Source organism: Aphelocoma coerulescens, chromosome 2 (assembly GCF_041296385.1).
Source record: "Aphelocoma coerulescens isolate FSJ_1873_10779 chromosome 2, UR_Acoe_1.0, whole genome shotgun sequence".
Taxonomy (NCBI): Eukaryota; Metazoa; Chordata; class Aves; order Passeriformes; family Corvidae; genus Aphelocoma; species Aphelocoma coerulescens.
Window position 1 is genome coordinate 61,398,144 of NC_091015.1, and position 19,129 is coordinate 61,417,272.

Genomic DNA, 19,129 nt, shown 5'->3' on the forward strand with positions numbered 1-19,129 from the left:
CATTTTGAAAAATCTCACCCATCAACAGTACATAAAGTCTGTGCTTTTGTCCATCTCTTGGACTGTCACACCTCCTCGCTGGACAAAGCCCTGTGCTGTAGCTTCATAGGGAAACCTTGTCCCCCTATCTCTAAAGGTAGGTTCGCTGTAGGAAACAGCCCTGGAGTTGTGCTGAATCTGTTTAGTCTGGCATGTTTTAGCCTAAGAGAGGGAATGGGCAGGGAACAGGGAACAGCCCAGGTCTCTGGGAATCAAGTGCCTGACCTGGCACTGGCTTCCTGTGAAGTTGTTCTGTGTTTTTCTGCCCCAGCTCTTCAAAATTAAAAAAAGAAATCCCTGCCTTCCCTAACAGGAGCTATTGAAGGACCGAAGATTTAGTGAAATCACATTCAAATTATTAAATAGAGAGAGATTTATTCCTTAAAATCTTTCCCACACATATTCTGAGGAGGTAAATAGGGATTGCAGTCAGCTGTTCTCTGAAATTCCTCTTGTCCTGACTAATTTTTGGAAGGCAATCTGATTCATGTCCAACTATCTTGTGAGCATCCAGTATATCTTTTCCTTTTTCCAAGGGTGGATGAATAAATCTGTAGCTACTCCCCAGATGAAGTCAAAGGTCTGACTCCAATGCTGCACATGCAGTGTGGCAGGTTCCATCATTTCCTTTGCCCTTTTGCACTCTCCATCTTGCACAGCTCTGTGCACAAGTTAACAAGCTGGATCTGTCTGAACAGAAACCCTCAAGTACTATGGGAACTTCTTTTCTTTCTTTTATTTTTAATGGTTCCCATCATAATTATTTTTTCCCTTTTTTGTCTCTCTGATAATAGAGTGTTTCTAGGTCAGAATCCCTGTTGGTCTTGTGCTGGTTTTGGTCCCCAATGCTTATTAAAAAGTCACGAGTCTTTGAGGTTAGCTTTTCCCCAGATCCTAATTTGTGTTAACAGATTTAGCTGATACTGAACCAGTTCTGCTCATATGGACAAGGACCAACTTTTGGAACTGATCCAGGTGTCCAAGATATTAGAAAGTAAGTAGTTTTCTTTAAAGCCTTGATCTGTAAGTGTTGATCTGATATATTTTAAAAGGGACTTGACTTTCAGAAGGGTAGGGTCCTTCTTTTCTGAAGGAGGGGCCTTTCTGGGAGGGTATAGAGATGGGTACTTGAAATATACTTGTCCCATCTGAGGATCTGGGGGGTAGCATTTTTTTTAGTTTTGGTTTTCAGTAGGAAGTAAGGATAAGAGCAGGGTGTTTGTAAAGTGCCAAAAGTATGTACTGTTGTAATACTATATAATAAAAAGCATTAGATCAGCAAGGTGTTTGGGCACAGGACTGCAAACCTTCCCAGCTCCACTGATATTTTTAAAAGCTTTGTAAATCAGGCTCTGTGCTGATCACAGCAGACCAGACCACATCTTTTACCCCCTCATTTCCAGAGGCAGACAAGGGAGCAAGCATCATATGATTTACACTATGTTCCTGCTTTAAACATTTTTTTCCCTGTGACTGCCCCCCCTGGCATTAAGTTCTTTTAGGTCACTGTCTACTGCATGCCTGTTTAATGCATGCATGTGGATGATACTGATGCCATGAAGATTTTTGCCCTTTCCTTTATACCCCTGTTATACCTTTTTACAACTTCTGTATTCCTAGTGCTTTTTGCCTACATTCTTGGACTTGTTTGTTAAGCTAAGAGACAAAACATTTTAGAAGCTTCGTAGCCAGAGATCAGTGTGCCTCAGACCCCAAGGTCCTCTCCAGAACACATTCTGTAAACCAAGATAGAACCATCCAGGGGAAGGTTCCTTGGGGGGGGGGCTCACTTGAGCCTCTCATTGGGGAATCTTTGATAGATATGCTAATTAGAAAAACCTATAATGTTATACCCAATGTTGGGGAAGGGGTCAGAGGTGGAGACAGAAGACGAAGACAGAGATAGACTCGGTGGGGTACATCTCGATGTATATGACCTGGACGTGGACACCTAAGGATCCTTAAAATAAATACCAAGGTAAAATCCCTTTTCCCCTTCTAACCGTGTGTGACTCCTGATTTTAAGACCAGGAAAAGGCATCAATACTATTGAAGTACAGACTACAGACAAGCATAAGCCTTATCAGGATTGGAGTTAGAGACTGTAAATTTCCAGGTCGGTATTAACTTTTAACACAGCCACATGGAGTTCCTAGCCCAATGACATCTGCATTACTTCTGTGAACTTCTGACACCATTTTCTTTTATTTTTGCAAAGTAAAATGTAACCTGTTAGCCATTAAGGTTATCACAGATTCCTGGTGTTTTTTGATTTTTTTCCCACATCTCAGGATTTAGTGTTGACTTAAATCTAGATTGGTCATTGGTTTTGGCTTTGAGATTTTGTCAGTGTCTTCAACATAATGAGTGTATTGGACATAGATAAATGCCCATGAGCTGCCAAGAAAGATAAGTAGTTACCACTGCATAGAAAGAATTGCAAACTCTTTGATCTTTCCATGAGAAGTGAATTTGTACTCTTCCCTGCTCCCTTACCTTGCAGGTTCAGTGAACCTATACTAGGAAATTATATACAGGAAACAGACATCACACTATGAAAACCTCACTGGCTTGACAGTCCCTTTCTGCTAAGCACAGAGTACTCTCATCATGACAGCACGAGACACTCAAAGGACTCTATTTGCTATTTTTTTATGAGATTCTTTTGTTTTAACGTGCCCATTTGGAAGCTGGGCTGTGATGCAGGCTGCAGGGAGACGCAGGGACAGCATAGAGCAATTCTTTTGAACCTTGGATTGCAGCACTCATGACCTCACTCCCAGCAGCAAGGAAGCCAAGAAGCTGTCCCACAGCTTTCTCAGGTAAACCACTCACTGTTAAACCCATAAACACCACTGATCTTTTCTTCTTTGCACCTTGGATGCAACTTTTTCATTTACCCTACTTATGAATTCTTACTCTTAAATCCTTTGCAATTCACCTCTAAAACGCAAAAGGTGAACATTCACGTGTTCTTCCCCCCTCCATGGTGTCCAATTACAGAAACATACAATTAGGGATGTTAATGACAGATTATTAGGCATTAACCTATAATGCCATCCTCCAATAGCAGCAAAAATGGGTCACACTGTAGGTATAATTATCCTGGTTCTCTAATAGTATGCCCTGTGCCTTGTTTCTGCGATGCATCCTTTGTATTTCAGTACAAAGTACGGGCAGCTCTAGTTGTGTTGGAGGGTGATCTGGAGCAGGCTGTTGGATTGCTGGCACATGGGCCTGGCCTTCAAAGAGACTGAACAAGCTAAGCTGTAGCATCTTTCCAATAAAGGATTTTGGCACCTGCCTTTGTTACCTGCAGTTAGGAAGACAGGCTCTCTTCACAGAGGGATAAACAGAGGGACAGCAGGAGATAATAGGAGTCCTTGGACAATAGGAATGGTGGCCCCACTGCTTCTGTCTGCTCAGCACCACAGTGGTGGCTGGGAAGAGGGCACAGAGGGGTGAAGGTGGGTGTGCAGGAAGAAGAGAAATGCAGTGCAGGTGAGCCCACCGGATGAGACGGTGCAGCTTAAGAGCACAAAGGGAAGTTGTCTGTGACAGCAGAACAGAAATTCTGTTCTGTAAATAGAATAGAAACATGAAAATAAGAGTGCCCAAGAGAGGAGAAAAATGAAATGAAACTAAGATATCTGAAGGCACCATGCAAGTTTTGTGCTAACTGAGAAGGCCAACTGCTTTGTGGCGTGTACTGCAGGAGAAGTGATACAAGAGTGAGGTGGCTGTTTAGAGTCCTGTCTTGGGGTGACTTTATGATGCTGTATTCCCTTTTGCCTGCTCTATGCCAGACATGAATCCTGTGCCTTTCTGTGTCTTTAAGGGAGAGGGGGGAGAGCTGGTGGAATTCTTTCGGCGCTGCGTTCAAAACACAGATAAGCTTGCTGACTTCTCCTGCCCAGCTGCTCCACTTCTGCAGCAGGGAAGAGAATTACATTCCTTTTGCTTTTTTTAGCTAGTTTCTTGTTCATTAGCTAAAGTACAGAGCCCTGGGACTTTGGCTTCTTCTTCTTCTCTTCTGGACTGTTCAGCAGCACCAGAACATCATCAGGAGACCCTACACACCGGCCTGGAAGGGCCCACGCCGAACCCCAGCTCCAGAGAGGAGAGAGCCCCTCACACAATGGACTCTGAAATCTATCCAGGTTCTCTCCACAGCGAGAAGTTTCATTATTTAGCATTATTCTTTCTTTTCCCCGTGCCTGCGTGCACTTTACTTGTTAAATAAATAGTATATTTTCTCACTTTCCTCCGAGGAAAATTCTTTCTGAACCTGATGGGGCAGGTGGCTGTAACCTGCCTTCTATTAAAGGACGTTCATTTCGGACATTCCTCCAAATTTTGTCTCAAACCAGGACAAGTCCTTAATCACTTTATTGACTACTTTCCCTTTCCATGTCAATTAGCTAGTAGCAAAGGCAGAAAATAAGCTCAACACTGTTTCTTGGCTTTCTTGCCGGTAGTCTTTCTCATATGTAGAGTGGGCCCCTTAAAGCATTCTCACCAGGGCCAGCTACACATATCTAGGAACTGATCCACAAGGAGATCCTGCAAGGGACTATTTCAAGGCTGTCTAAAAAGGTGTTTTACCTCCCAAAATGCCAAAATATGTGTTTTCAGTGCATCTGAAGAACAACTGAGGGGAAAAAAAAAGAGAAAATGTATTAATCCTACTTTTGGGTTGACTGTGAATTAAGCAAACTTTACTACAAGTTTCTGAGGTCTTGGTGAAGGCACTCTATACATGCAAAGTTTTTGATATTTCTGAACATGCTGGCAGGGGGCAAAATTTGTGCTGCTACCTCTCATAAATGAGGTAAATAGTATGTTGAGGCTATTTCAATTTAAAAAGGGGGGAAAATAACATGCTGAAATCCTGTCAGAATACTTCTGCTGTACTGTCCTGTTTTTGGTGAGAGTACTAATGATGATGGTATGTTGTAGACAGTGAGTGTCAAAAAGATGTCTCTAAAATGTTGTCCTAGCATGTTATTAGTATAGAAATTGGCTTACAGCCAGATGCCTGCCTTATAGATCTTAGAAGATCAATGGATGGGCAAGAAAGCAAGAATGTGAAATACAAGTGTGTGCTCGTGTGTGGTTTGCCTGGCATTCCCCTCACCTCCTGTGACTTCCTGGGTGGTTTGCTGAAAAGCTGTGCCTAGGGCCAGCTAAAAACCAACCAGCCCAAGGGAGAGTTCCACTGCAGAAGGGTCAGCAACAATTCCAGCCTTGAAGTTAGGTGCTCAGGTCTGTGTTCAGGTCTACTGATAAATTTTAATTTAATTTAATAGTAGTCTTTTGCTGCACCTATTTAGTGTGTCATTCCAACACCTCAGGATTTCAGTGGTTCAAGGTGGTTTAAAGGCTCCCAGCTGCTCCCATTGGTGGCCTGGCACTATATTGTCCTGGCCTGGTGGGTAGGCAGTGGCCCAGATGGAGATAGGCAGCAGTGATCACACTGAGTTTGCATGGATCAAGTTGCTTCTCTCTTGTTTCAGAGCAATATTATTGTTTGCTATTTGGTCTGTGGTAGCACCCTGAGGCTGGAGATGCTGGAGGAATTTGGTAGCACCAGGGGGAGGAGAAGGACAAGGAGAAGGAGGAGGAAATGCCTTCCCCATAGAACCTGCAGCCCCAGCTCCATTGCACAATTCCAGAGAAAATAAAATTAATGTTCGTGCTTGGTGAAAATGCCCTTCTTCTCCACTACCTGCCTTTATTGGAAGTGCCCGAGACCAACCTCTGCCACACAAATTTCAGAGACCAAACAGATAACGCAAATTTGCCAAAATAAGGGAGAGTCTCTTAAGCCAGCATATTTTTAGAAGATCCTCTGTGGAGAAAACAAAGTCTAATTAAAACCAGCCTTTACTGTTGCAGTAACCCACCATTTCACATGTGACCCTGGGAGTTTGTTAAATCTTGTTAACAGCCTGAGTCACACTTAGCTTCAAAGTCAAGCCTTCTCCTCCATATCCTGCTATTTTCAAGGCACAAAGAGAATGTCGCTATTATTATTACTGTTAGTGTTCTGCTCTTTAATAGTTATTTTTTGAGAACACTATTTATAACAATTTAAGGTCTCTTGGTAACTGTAGGTTCCATGGTTTTGTGCATGCTAATCTCCACTTAATCTTTCTTACCACTGCAAATAACATGGAGGAAAAGGTATCTTTGCAGAACAGCGTAGCTTGGAAAATGTGCTTTTTAAATTACTGGCTGTAAAAAAGTCTGTTTTTCCCCCAACTGACTTGCATACTCTTTTAGTGGTATAACAGGTTCTCAGGGGAGATCACCACCGATAGTAGCATGTACTTCCTCCTTAGGAGGCGATTGCCTGTTGTATCTATAAAATTCTCTCTAATACTTACAGCTCCTCGCTTCGTGGCAAATGAAGTGGAGGGGGTTTGGTCCTTCCCTGTGAGAGCCTCTACAGTTTGCAAGCTGTAAGTCATGTTCAGAGAGGCTCAGGACAGGAGACACACCTCTGCTTCCCTTCCTTAGTGAGCCACTCCCACAGCACTTCAGCAGAGCAGCCGATGGAGCAGCAAACACAGTTGGCCATACGACAGAAATCCTACTGACAAGTCCTTGCAGACAACAGATCCTTACTACATTTTGGTCTTCCACAAGCTGTCACCATTCAGAAGTCAGCAGCAGCCATGTGCCAAAAGATGCTGAAGACTGCAATATTCAGGCATCCATTTCACAAGGGACCAGGATGGCAGGGAAGGGAAGCAGCAGCCTCCCTGTGAGGAATGCTCTGGGCTCCAAGGACACTTCTCTCCTTGGTTTTGGAGGCTGGCAGGGAATTGTGGGAACGATGAGAAAGTTTGCAGTCATGAAAGGCTTGTTAAAATGTGTAGCTCTGAACCTTTTCCCACAGTGTGCTGTCATAGGTCTGGCTTGGGAAAACAGCTGAGAAACAAGTGGGACCAGAGCATCAAGGGCTAGACAGGGATGGGGTGGTCCAGCCCATGGGCTTCCAACTGTGCCTGAAAATGAGCAATGGAGACATTCTACCCGTTACTGTAACGAGGGCCTTGGTGCACAGCTTGGGTGCACCTCAGCTCTCCACATCTCTGCCTCAGCAGGAGCAGCAACAGAAGAGAGCTGTGGGCAGGGGCAGCACAGCACGAGCAGCCAGGCGTGCTGCACGGGGCAGCAGTGCTTAATGGGATCACCACTGCTCAGCTGCCAAGCTCCCTTGCCAGATGGCACCATCTCTACACTGCAACACTGGAGCGGAGGTGGTTATGAGAGTGTGTGTGAGCATGTGACTGATCAGCAATCAGCTTTTCTTATTTTCCATTTATCTCCCTGGTTTGGGTGTGAGCAGACCGTGAGACCTCACAAACCTCAAACCCGCTGACAGCGAGTTGCAGAGCCTCTAATTTCTGCTGTTTAGGCAAGTCCCCTGAGCCTCAGTCAAAACCTTCTCACTGGTGCAAGAGCTCCTTGTCTTCCCACCTTTACTCAGCAAAATTCCAGCAGCACCCCCCCCCCCCAGACATTTGCATTCAATTACCCTGAATTTAATCAGAGAAAGCAAATTTTGCCTGGCCACAACTTTGAAAGGGGCAAAAACAAATGCCGCAGGTGACAAACTGTTATACCTGATACTCTCTCCAGATTTACCATGGATTTTTTTTCCCCATCCCTATTATGGGGTGTTGGCATCAAAGCCTCCTCCTGGCCAGATGAATCTTATAATAAACTTGGTTATTAATCAGATTTTGTGGGGATTTAAGGAAAGTTGCAAACACAAACAGGCGAGCAGAAAGTTCTCACTGTCCTTGTGAAATGACTACCACTGTTTCTCTGTAAAACCACACTTGCACATTTCCTCTGCTGTAACTTCTCATGCCATTCAAGTTCTCCAGGGTAAGTGAAGAAGAAAAAACTCATGAGAGAAACAGATCAGGAGAGAGAGAGTTGATAGCTGACTATACTAATGGCACAGTTTAGGCATTTTGGGGCATAAAATAGGCATAACACTCACATGCCTCTCTGGGTGGCTATAACTACTAGCAATCCACAAATCTGAAGTAATTTAAATATAAATATAAATACTAAAGGTTCTTAAAAATCAAGGAAACTAGTTAGCAGGGAAAGCATTCAACCTAGGAATAGCACACATTACAACTGAGTGCTAGTGCCAACAGGGCAGGAGATGAAATTTATACCCAAATTGCATTCACAGTTTTGTAGAATCATAAAATATGCTGAGTTGAAAGGGACCCACAAGGAGCACAGAGTCCAATTCCTATCCCTCTACAGAACATCCCAAGAATTACTCCAGATGCCCAAGAGCATTGTCCAGACTCTTCTTGAACTCAGACAGGCGTGGTGCTGTGACCACCTTCCTGGGGAGTCTGTTTCCTTCAGTTTAGAGCATGCAAGTATCAGTGTAAGGGCATGTCAGCAGAGCGGTGAGCAGAGGGAGGCTGCCCATGTCACGCTGACTTGGCCATGATGGGAAGAAGTCCTGACACTTGTCTCTCCACCCTCACTGAACTGTGGTTGTCAGCTGAACAATACCTGACTAACACATACCTGAGGGATGCTAGAGGTGGTTTCCACAGCAGGACTCAAACGGCCTTGCCCAGGTCACATTTCTGTAACTGGTTTGGGCCTTGGTTTATTAATCAGCTCTCATTGAGTGTACCACTTAAGCCACACCAACATATTGATGCCTTTTCCTGGTCTTAAAATCAAGAGTCAAACATGGTTAGAAGGGAAAAAGGGATTTTACCTTGGTATTTATTTTAAGGATTTTTAGGTGCACTACATCCAGGTCGAATGCACTGAAAGGCACACCACAATGCACACCCCCAAAAGATCTGGTATAACAGTCTATAGCCTTACTAATTAGGTCTTACTAATTAGCATATCTATCAAAAATTCCCCAGTGAGAGGCTTGAATGAGTCCCTCCATCCCCTGGATGGTTCTAGCTTAGTTTACAAAATGTGTTCTGGAGAGGACCTTGGGGTCTGGAGCACACTAACTCCTACCTACGAAGCTTCTAAAATGTTTAGTTTCTTAGCTGAACAAACAAGTTTAAGAATGTATGCAAAAAGCACCAAGAATACAGAAGTTGTAAAAAGGTATAACAGGGGTATAAAAGAAAAGGCAAAAAATCATCATGGCATCTATATGACAAGTATTGGGGTGTGAAGCCTTTGGGATTAGAATCCCATACAGCTCCCCCAGTTATTCATATGCCTATGTGCCCATTGAAAAAGAACAGCTTTTTGCTAGTTTTTTAAAAATTGCTGTCAAGACCATCCCCCCCTCCCATCCCAACTCCAAGAGAATCAAGAGCATAAGCCAATACTCAGATGCTCGTTCAAGTCCCATCCTGCCACAGCCTGAAGCAAAGTGCTACGCCCCCACTGACAACTCAGCTTGACTCCTACTAACCTGCTGTGGGCAGGATCATTAGCTCAGGCTCTTCAGTCCCCCTCTTACCCAAACTATAGAAGTGTTTCTTATTCTGCTGGGTCATGCATGCAAATGTCAAAATTGTGACTTATTAAAAGGGCAAATTTGGCCTGGGGGTGGGGGTACAGGAAGGAAGAAAAACAGCTTGCAAGAGACTTCCTGTTTATCTACAGCTTGGGAAAAAAAATGACACAACAGAATACACACACCCTGGCTCCATTATCTTTGCTGGCACAGTGCTGGCTTGGCTCTGTCCCTTACCACTTGAGGCCAGATCCATCCCTGCCGCGAGTGTGTTTACTTTAGAGGAGTTTACTCGAGAGAGAAATGCGGCTCCCAGAGCTGAATGCTCGCAGTGTGCGAGCAAACACACGGGCACCGGGACCCTCGCCACAATGCCACGGCACTGGCCCCCAGCCACACCGGGGAGGTCATTTTCTTCTCGGCAATTAGCGAAGTGGTGGCATCACTAAAAGAAGTTGAATAAACACATTCAACCCAGCTGGGTTCCCAGTTTGCTCTGTTCTCACCACTCTTCCTTCTGGGCGCACGGTGGGGCCCCAGCAAGCAAGAGCTCGATGCCTGTGCACTGGGCTTTCATTCAGGCCTGGTTGGAAAGGGCTTTTAGGAAAGAGGAGGAGGGGGGAAGTAACCCTTTGTAAAAGAAGTAACCTTCTTTTACAACAAATGTCTTCTCTCTTTTTCTTTTCAGGGAGGAAAAATGCCAGCTTCTCTAAGAAAATTGCAGCAAATGGCTGTTTTCATGGGGCTGTTCAGTGGCGGGGGATGCATCGTGATGTATAATCTTATGCAAAGTAAGTCTTGGTGCTGTTAGCAACCTTATTTCTCCTCTGCCCCTTTCACTGGCTTTTGTGTAGTGGGGGAAAATAGCAGCATGTGAGTTGTGAAAAGCAGATGAAGTTAAGGGGAGTGTGGCTGAGCCTCTGGGTTCTGTATCTGTGGGCTCTTCTTTTTTCATCCCCAGGGCTCTTGCTCTCCCAAGTGCTGCTGCATGCATTTCCAGAGGCAGATATTGCATAGGGAGCAGGCTGTTGTGGTCAGAAGAAAGTCTGGTTTTTGGAGGTTTCCTGAGGGTGATGGTGAAGTGAAAGCTTCACCTGCAGTAATGCAGGTTTCATTTCTTAACTGAGATTTTGTAACTGGGCAGTAAAATTGGACCATCTGTGAGAAGGTGTTAAAGTCTAGCAGTTTTATCTGTAAATCTCTATGTGGTGCTGGCCCTTAAACAGCACACCTGTGAAGTGCTAAGAAATCATGAGTTTCTCCTGAATGAAGTACAGATAAGATCAGGCAGCACTCAGAAGACCAGGACAAAGAGAAAAGCTAGACAGGTGATGTTGTCTCTAGTTGCTATGTGTCTTTGGCCAAGAATCCACATTATTAGTCCAAATTATAGATGTTTATTTTTTCTAAAACTGCTTTTAGATATTTAGCATCAGAGCAGAAATAGGCTTTGCCTCTCTCTCAGGGGGTGCCACAGGCATCTTGGCCCTGTGCCTTTCTCTTGTTGGTGCTATCAAATGCTATTGCTTTTCACCTATCCTGATACCAGAGGATGCTGCCAGAAAAAAGTGTAGCCAAGCCTGTTTCTCAAGCCCTCAGATAAGCTCTGAAACCTCCCCTTCATTTTACACATATTAATAACAAATCAGACAAGGCTGGAAAGCAGACTTTAATTTTAGGCAGCTCATGCCCCCAGGCTCTGGAGTACATGACAGAAATATGATCCTTATGCTTTAAAATATTGAATAGGGCTTTAACAAGAACATCAGCATTTTTTAATTTTCAACTTCAGCACTGTGATCCAGAAATCACATGAGGTAGGCACCCCCTGTGCTACACAGCAAGCCTAGGGGCTGGTTCCCTGCATCCCTTGGCTGTGCAGTCAAGTGGCACATTGCAATGGCTCCTTCTGGCTCTCTTGCGATTTCAGTGGCCACTGAGCAACTTGGTGGCAAGGCAGCCAGGCTGCTAAAAGAACACTTTCTGCAGCCAAGTGTGTCCTTCGCTATCCTCTAAACAGACACAGGAGCCACGCTGAGAACTTTCCTCCCTTGGCTCATGCCTGGGGCTATCACAGTTCCTACTGCCCAGTGCACAGAACTGGCCCATACTTGGACTTGCAAGGAGCGAGTGGCCTCCATAGTGGTGGGAGCAGTGGGAGAGGATTGCTTCCCTCCCCTTCCTTCAGGCTGAAGGGAAGTTTGCATGCACGTGGTCTCTGTGCAAGCTTGTACAAATACTCAGGTAATCCTATTTCTACTTACTCTCATCACCTCCACACCCTTCTCATGGAAGCAGTCTGCTCAGCCAACTCCAGCAGGCTTTCAGCTCTCCTACAAAAAGATGTGTGGACAAATTGATTAGTTGGGCATGTAATGTCTAATGCATGAGATGCTAACAAGGAACAGCTGAGAAGGAGCACCAGGAAATTAGAATCCATTTCTCTTCCAACCTGCAGGATAAACACAACATACTTTTAACCTGGTCTGAGTGGCTGTTAGCCATGATTTATAGGTACTAAAGGGCTGGCATGCTGCAACCCCTTTGGTTGGAGCTCCTTAGGATGTGCCAGGGGGACACAGGAGGACCAGTATAGGTCACAGCCTAGCAAAGGTGTTTCTATGTCAACTGGATGCTGTCTGCTCACAGGGGATGCCTCTAATTAGGGAGAAGGGGCAGCATCCTTCTACCTCTTGCTCCAAGATTATACTGACAGGCAAGAGACCAAGAAAAAAACCTTACACCTTGTTTTAAACCTTTTGAAAGGTGAGGGCAAAGTTCCCAGAGTAGGATTTACACAACTGCACACTCTTAGCTTAACTCTGCCCTTCTTGATGTCGAAAGAGTGAAGTTACACTGATCTAGAAACCCCAGCAAGACAGCCTCAAAACTGTTAATAAGCAAATCTCTGTCTCCATAAGGAGGGTCAGGAAGTCTCCAGCTCCTCAGCTCTGCCCTGTCCATTGGTGATCACAGTACAGTGTTTCACATCCATACTGAGCAAACAGACATTGACAAAGAGCAGTTTGCCACAAGTGTCCTCCGTGTGCCAACACTGCAGCATCCATCTACGGTGCTGTTGTGGCTGCTTGACCAGTAACTCGAGTGATGCTGCTTTGTGCCTCCCTTCTAAGGCGTCTGTCCAGGAGAGTTGTAGCTTCATGGCTGCCTCTTGGAAAGCTGTACCAAGGCCACACCAAGAGTTCCACAGCAGCAGCTGTTCCTGTCTCAATGTGTGCAAGATATTCTCCATTATTAAAGTATTTTATGTACCTCCAAGAGAAAAAAAGTAAAAATTGAATTACTATCAGAACGTTTCAGATATTCATCCCTGTGCCTTTTTTTTCCTATTTTTTCTTCCTTTTAGATAACCTACAAATGCATGAAAAGTGGGGAGACACAGCCATAAGCTGAATTGTGTATCAGAATGAAACAGGCTATGTTCAGAGCCTTCTTCACTTAAATGAGCTGAATAACATTTGCTTCTCTGGTGTAAGGGTGTATTTTCTCCTTCAGCCAAATTTCTCCTAATTAATAGTTTTGGACTGTATTTCAGGGAGGGTGTGGTAGTCTGGAGAAAATTTCTTTTTTTTTTGAAACTTACATTTTGATTTTAAGCAAACAGTCTCCTCACTACCCTGTTTCTCTCACCTAGAAAGTTTTGCCAGGACCCAGTACTACCAGCAAGCTTTGGAGCAACTGAACAGCAATCCTGATGCCCTGGAAGCCCTGGGTGCCCCCCCTCTTAAGGTTCACAACATCCGCCTGACAGATGGGAGCAATCGCGTGGACACAGAAAGAGCACGGGTAACGCTGGGCAAGTGGTGTCACAGGGTGGTTTCCTGAGATGTCAGGTGATGAGAGATCAGCCAGGGGATTTTCAGCAGGTCATGAGTCACCTGGGGGCACTGGAAGGAAGTAGGATCCCGTACCAGTTGATCTGGAAGAGGAATGGATTTCCAGACCATAAATCTACTAGCCTAGAAACAGCAAGAGCAGCATCTTCGTGTTGTGCTCTATGGGCCCATCCCAGAATGCCAAGGGACCTCTCAAGCCAGTCAGCCCCCTCCTCACACTGTAAGCCACAAAATCATTTTCAGAGACGTATCAGATCCAGCTTTAAAATAGCACCTGCCTTCCTTTACTGCCCAGATATGTCCCATGCTAGTTTTTAGAGCTTTGTTCAGAGCAGTTTTACAGCCTCTTATGGGCCATGCTGTGGTACAGCATAAATGGTGTGGTTTTTAAGAGCACCTGGAAGTTTGTGTCATGGAGAACAGCTGCCCAGCCTGAGACTGAGCATGAAGGTTATGCAGTGACTGGAGAATGCTGTGCTGGGTGCTGAAGCATTGCACAAGGCTGCCTTGTATCAGCTGAGGGCTGGGCCCAGGCAAAGCAAACACAAGTCCACTTCTGCTCAGCAGTGATGCCTCAAGAGTACTTTCCATCAGTGTTTTTTACCCCTTAATCCAGGACTGACAGTCCTTCCCTTGTTTTGCTAGTGACACAAAGTGTCCCTAGCAACCTCTCCAGGACCTTCACTAGGGTAACTCATCACACTGGAATAATTTTGTTTTTACTGGTGAGGAGTTACGAATGCCAGGGACCAAGCAAGGGCATTAAGGAATGGATCAGATGGTACAATAAAGGAGAGTGGCTATCAGGGTAAGATAAAGAAAACCCCAACCTTAAACCAACTCACATAAAATGACTTTCCATTTCACTTCAGCCAGGCTTGCACTTACATGATACCCTGGACCAAAACTTTTCCCGTGTTTTATAGATTGCAGCAGGAAACATATCTAAGGAAAAAAATTGTGCAAACCCCCACACAATCTCATATACTGACTGAAAAGAAGGTAACCTTTCCCACGGGTGTTTTCCTATGTCACTGTTTAAGAATGCTGGTCACTTGGGTGACTCAGGGTGAAGTCAAACCCTGCCTTCTACTGACCTCACCCAAGACACAAATCATCAACTTTCTTCTCTACTTTTTCATGCTCCTAAGTATTCATGTTCTCATGAAATAAACTGGTTAATCATCTTTATGCCACAGGTTGATTTACTGACTCCACAACATTCCCACTTCCTGGGTCTTTTGGTGAACACCTGGCATTTTCTCTGTGTGATTGCATCACCACCAGCAAATGCTACACCTGAAACATTTCTTTTATTCAGGCATTAGACCCAGTGCAATTTGCCGTGGTCACAGCTGCAGCTCCAGCTTTGTTTGTTAAACAGATGAATGATAGAATTGTGACACTGAAAAAAACCCATGAACATCTCATTGCTTCAGTGTGTGTTAAGGGACTGATATACAGAGGATCTCAACTTATAGGCTTGTTATGGTTTTGGGAAGCTCTGACAGTGCAGGTCACCTCTGGATGACCATGCATTCTGGTAAAGAAAGGTGTTTGCTCATAAATATTTCAGAGAACGAGTGGTTTCCCCTGGGGGTTGCAGCTGTAACACAGTACATTCCTTTGGCAGAGAGATTAATGCATGGCAGAGCAGACATACTTGTGTAGCCACACACGTGTTAGCTGTTACAATAGCTTAGTCCAACTCTGAAATACAGTAAAAAAAATAACTATAGTGTAAAAGTTAAAAAGGTGCTATGTCTTTCACTAGAAGGAGCGAATGTTTGTTTCACAATATGCTTCGCTGAATTTTTAATGTGCTTTTACATTTGCAGATAAAGTTACCAGTCTCTGGAACAAAATCGGCGGGATACCTCTACATTAGCTCGGAGATGGACCAGTCCCGTCAGTGGTGCGTACTGGGGGAGGTGCCAGGGGAAATGGGAAAGAAGTGGTAGGAGAAAAGAGTAGAGCAGGATATTTGCTTTAGTCATCCGTGTTGCTGAGGTCATACACACAAATCAAGCAGAAACTCCTGTCTGAAGGTCTTGTGAAAGGTTATTATTTTCATTAGGACAAAAATGTAAGTTAGTTGAGAAATACATTGAATTCATCTCTCTGAATGTGAATAGAAGCAGCAACGTGAGCCATTCCTTTGTGTTGTGTTCTGCAAACTGTAGCTCAGTACATACACAAATACTGTGAGCCAAGGTATTGTCCCCTCCCACCCCGCCTCCTCACAGAGGTGCAGAGGCTGTTGAACACCAGTCCTAACTCTAGTCTGATAGTATGGATTGCAGTAAGGGAATCACACATTGTATCAGAGCCATGCGAGATGAGCTAAAAGCACAGGATTTGTTGTTTTAAGCTATCCAAGAAGTGTGGTCCTTATGGTTAAAAAAAAAGTGCTAGAACAGATACATTATAGTAGAAGGATGCTCTGATACCACATCATATAGAAGGGACTTTACATTTTTGTAGTACTGAAGCCTGAAAACCTCCTTTGTCAACAGTAAACTGGTTTCTGGAACTGAGCAAATAATTACTACACGAACTCAAAGGTTTTACTAGATGCAAACCTCTTGTTAGGTACTTTCTATTTAGAAACCAAAACCTACAACTTTTACTCAGCTGCCACCAGCCACATGGCGACGCTTTCTATTCATAATTAGATGAGCATGTCTTACTGGATTTTTCTTCTGAGTAAGTATGGGAAGGAAGGTGTAAAAGGATGTGAGAAAAGCCACTAGGCTGGGACTTGAGAAACTCAGTACCAGGCCTTGCCTCTTCCCTAATGACCAGGGATAACCCCAGAGGCCCCCAGTCACATTTCTTGCACACCTCACTTCCCTGGTGCCTGAGCTCTGATCTCTTCACTCCTCCTTAGCCCCTCCTCACAGACAGTTCCGTGTTATTCCTTGTTCACAGTTACTGTGAAGCTAACTAACTGAAGATTGCAAAATGTCAAACTACAGTAGTGCATAAACATCTCTTGGAGTTTTCTTTTAAAGTGAGCTCTCTGTACATCTCTGCAAACTTTTTTAAGGAAAAGAAAAAAAAGGCATCTTCTTGTAAAAGGATGTGTGGCACATGAATCTGTCAGACTCCACCAAATCCACCTATGTGCAGGGTCCTGTGCACAGCTTCACGTGGGGCTGAGGCAGGACTTGGTGTCTTTGAACCCCACTGAGGAACTAACAGTAAAATGGCTGGCAGTAAGAAGCAGATAAGCAGGCCATCCTGGTGAGATTCTGCAGGGTGTGTATGTGTCTTTCTGGGGGAGACCAGTGCGGCACTCACACAGATATAGACAGCTAAATGACACCAGGAGTTGAGTGCTCTGTGCAAGAGTAGTTGAGGCACCGAAGCCACTGAAATGCATCTGACTCTGAGTGTGCAGTCTGTCTGTAGTAGTTTATTTATAAAAGAGAAGACAACTGTAAAAAAAGAAAATTTGGAGTCTATGAGCTCGTTTGGTCCAGGAGGAAGTGGCATTCACTCAGAGGCAGGCAGTACAGGGATGGGGAGGGTGCTCAGAGGCAAGGGCAGCCAAGGCACTGCAAAATTACTCTTGCTTGCCCCGAAGTGACCGAGGGAAGGGCTGAGCCCCCAGGTCACAGCGTGGGGAACAAGCAGTTCTATGTCCAAGCCCGCTTGCTCGGCCTGGGCTGGAGGTGGGAGCAGAGCCCTACTGCAGACACATTGCAGAGGTGCGGCAGCCTAATTACCTAATTGTATGTACTCAGCACTGACTCCAGCAAAAGCAGAGCTGAGCCAGTGCCAGGAGCTTTTGAAAAAATCCTATTTTAGTACCCCAAAATAATAGTCCTTTCCAGCTGGAAAAGCAGCATGAGCAGTTTCTCAGAAGTGGGTTTGGAGCAGAGCTTAGAGGAAGGAAAAGACTCCCCCTCAGTCTCCAACAAATGCAATTTTCCTTCTTTGAGTAACCACTGTCGTACCCTGTCAGGGTTTCAGCAGTCACATTGAGCGATCACACAGTGTTCAAACTCTTCCAAGCCAGAATAATTCCTTAGCAACACCGTCTGGCTCCAAGGCTGGAGAGGAGTGGAGCAAGGAATGCACCCGCAGGATGGAGAGGAAAAAAAGGCACCGGGTCGGGGGAGGAATGTCTTACGAAGAGCTGGCAGGTTTTTGTTTGAATTGCAACAAATAGAAACATGCATACCAGACCTTTTAAATCTGGGCTGTGCTATGATATTAGGGAGAACAGCTTTCAGAAGCTGGTGCTCACAAACCAAGTTTTAAAACACTTGAGAGAATTTTTAAAAGCAAAGAATGTGTGGAATTATTTGTTTCTCTGTGCCAGCTGTTTCTACACTGACTTTACCATGTTAAAAGTGATTGCTACAAGTTAAAAATCTCCTTTGGTTTGTGTCAGCTGGTGTCTTCAGGATGTCACCTTGAAACTGCAGGATGGTCAGAATATTCCCATTTACCACTCTCTGGTGGAAAGCACTGGTGTGCAAGAAGGCTAAAAAATCAGAGACAGCTGCATCTCTGCCTCCCATTGAGCCAAAGGAGCCATTAATCGATTGCATCCTGCTGTGTCTGTGAATGTACACAGTTGTCACAAGTGACAGTTTCACTTAAGCGGGTGCTCTCAAGACAATTTTCTCTCTAAGATTGACCTCATCATTGCTGTAATTGTAATTTCTTTCTTTTGCTGGTTTATTCATGTGTTTAACAGAAGCCTAAAATAAATATCTTGCGAAAGAGTTGCTGTTGCAGAGAAGTCATGTGTTTTGCCCTGTGTGTGCTGGTATTACGAATTTGAAATAAATAAACAAACTTCCAGGAAACTGAGCTTTGCAGACCAAAGTCAGGACAAGTCAGCTTCTCAAAGCTATTCCCTTGCTGCCTCAGTTTCCCCCCATTTCTCAACAATGTCTTGTCTAAATCAGGAAGGATGAAGCAGCAAAGGTGAAGCTCAGCATCAGCACCCTTGACTCCACTTACCAGGTAGATTTGCACCCTCACAGTTATCATTACAAAGCTCATGAGATAGCTGAGGCCACTCATCACAACTCAGAATTCCAGGAAGAGACTCGCTGCTCACACTGAAGGTTACTCAGAAGAACTCACTGCTTCCCACCAGCACTGCCTGATGAGTTCTGGAGAGGACATTTGGGGAGAAAAACTCTCAGGAGGGTGCAGAACAGGTGAAGCACTGCCATGGTTTGCTCTGACTGCCACAAGACATTTTGATTGTGCCATCAGTTAGAGAATTGCCCATCAACAAGCAAGTTAAGGAATAAGCAAAACACCCCAAACTAACAACCCCCCCCCCCAAACCTGCACTATTTCCACTCCCACCTCAAACTGCCCATGTGAACAATTGCAAAGCTTGAGGCACAGTCTGAGGCACTGAAAAAATACAAGTAACTGTCCTGCCTGTACCAGGAGGTAACATGGGAGCCTTTAAGAACATCCAGACTAAAGAGTGTTTTGAATTCAATGTAATAGAGATGCTTAATCAGGCTGCAGCTAGGGAAAGCCCAGAGCTTATGCCACTCCATTCCCTGTCCCTCACCCCTCCATCTTTTCTTCCAAATTTGGGTCCAGGAAATGCACCAGGGACACAGGTACTGCAAAGTTTTCAAGAGCCATGAGCATTATATAGAGAAGGGAGAGCTAGAGCAAAGAATTTTTAGACAACAGTGAGCATTTTCTTGTTCAACAATGACCCATCAAACTGGGCAAGGTGGCTTTTGAACAAACCTGA

General features: G+C 44.7%; 1 protein-coding gene across 7 annotated transcripts in view; it reads left to right on the top strand.

Annotated features, from left to right (window-relative positions):
• Window positions 1-18,122, top strand: part of COA1 (cytochrome c oxidase assembly factor 1) — a 53,874-nt gene extending 35,752 nt beyond the window's left edge. For 4 of the 7 annotated variants that reach the window (XM_069007769.1, XM_069007772.1, XM_069007771.1 and 1 more), the window contains 4 exons: window positions 10,215-10,317; window positions 13,182-13,333; window positions 15,222-15,298; window positions 17,786-18,122. In XM_069007769.1, the coding sequence (XP_068863870.1) occupies window positions 10,215-10,317; window positions 13,182-13,333; window positions 15,222-15,298; window positions 17,786-17,882 (429 nt within the window). In that variant the 3' untranslated portion in view covers window positions 17,883-18,122. Of the gene's footprint in view, window positions 1-950; window positions 1,034-2,367; window positions 2,862-10,214; window positions 10,318-13,181; window positions 13,334-15,221; window positions 15,299-17,785 lie in introns of those variants that run through there. The other 3 variants (XM_069007774.1, XM_069007773.1, XM_069007775.1) reach the window with 2 other exon arrangements.
• Window positions 18,123-19,129: the final 1,007 nt, after the last annotated feature.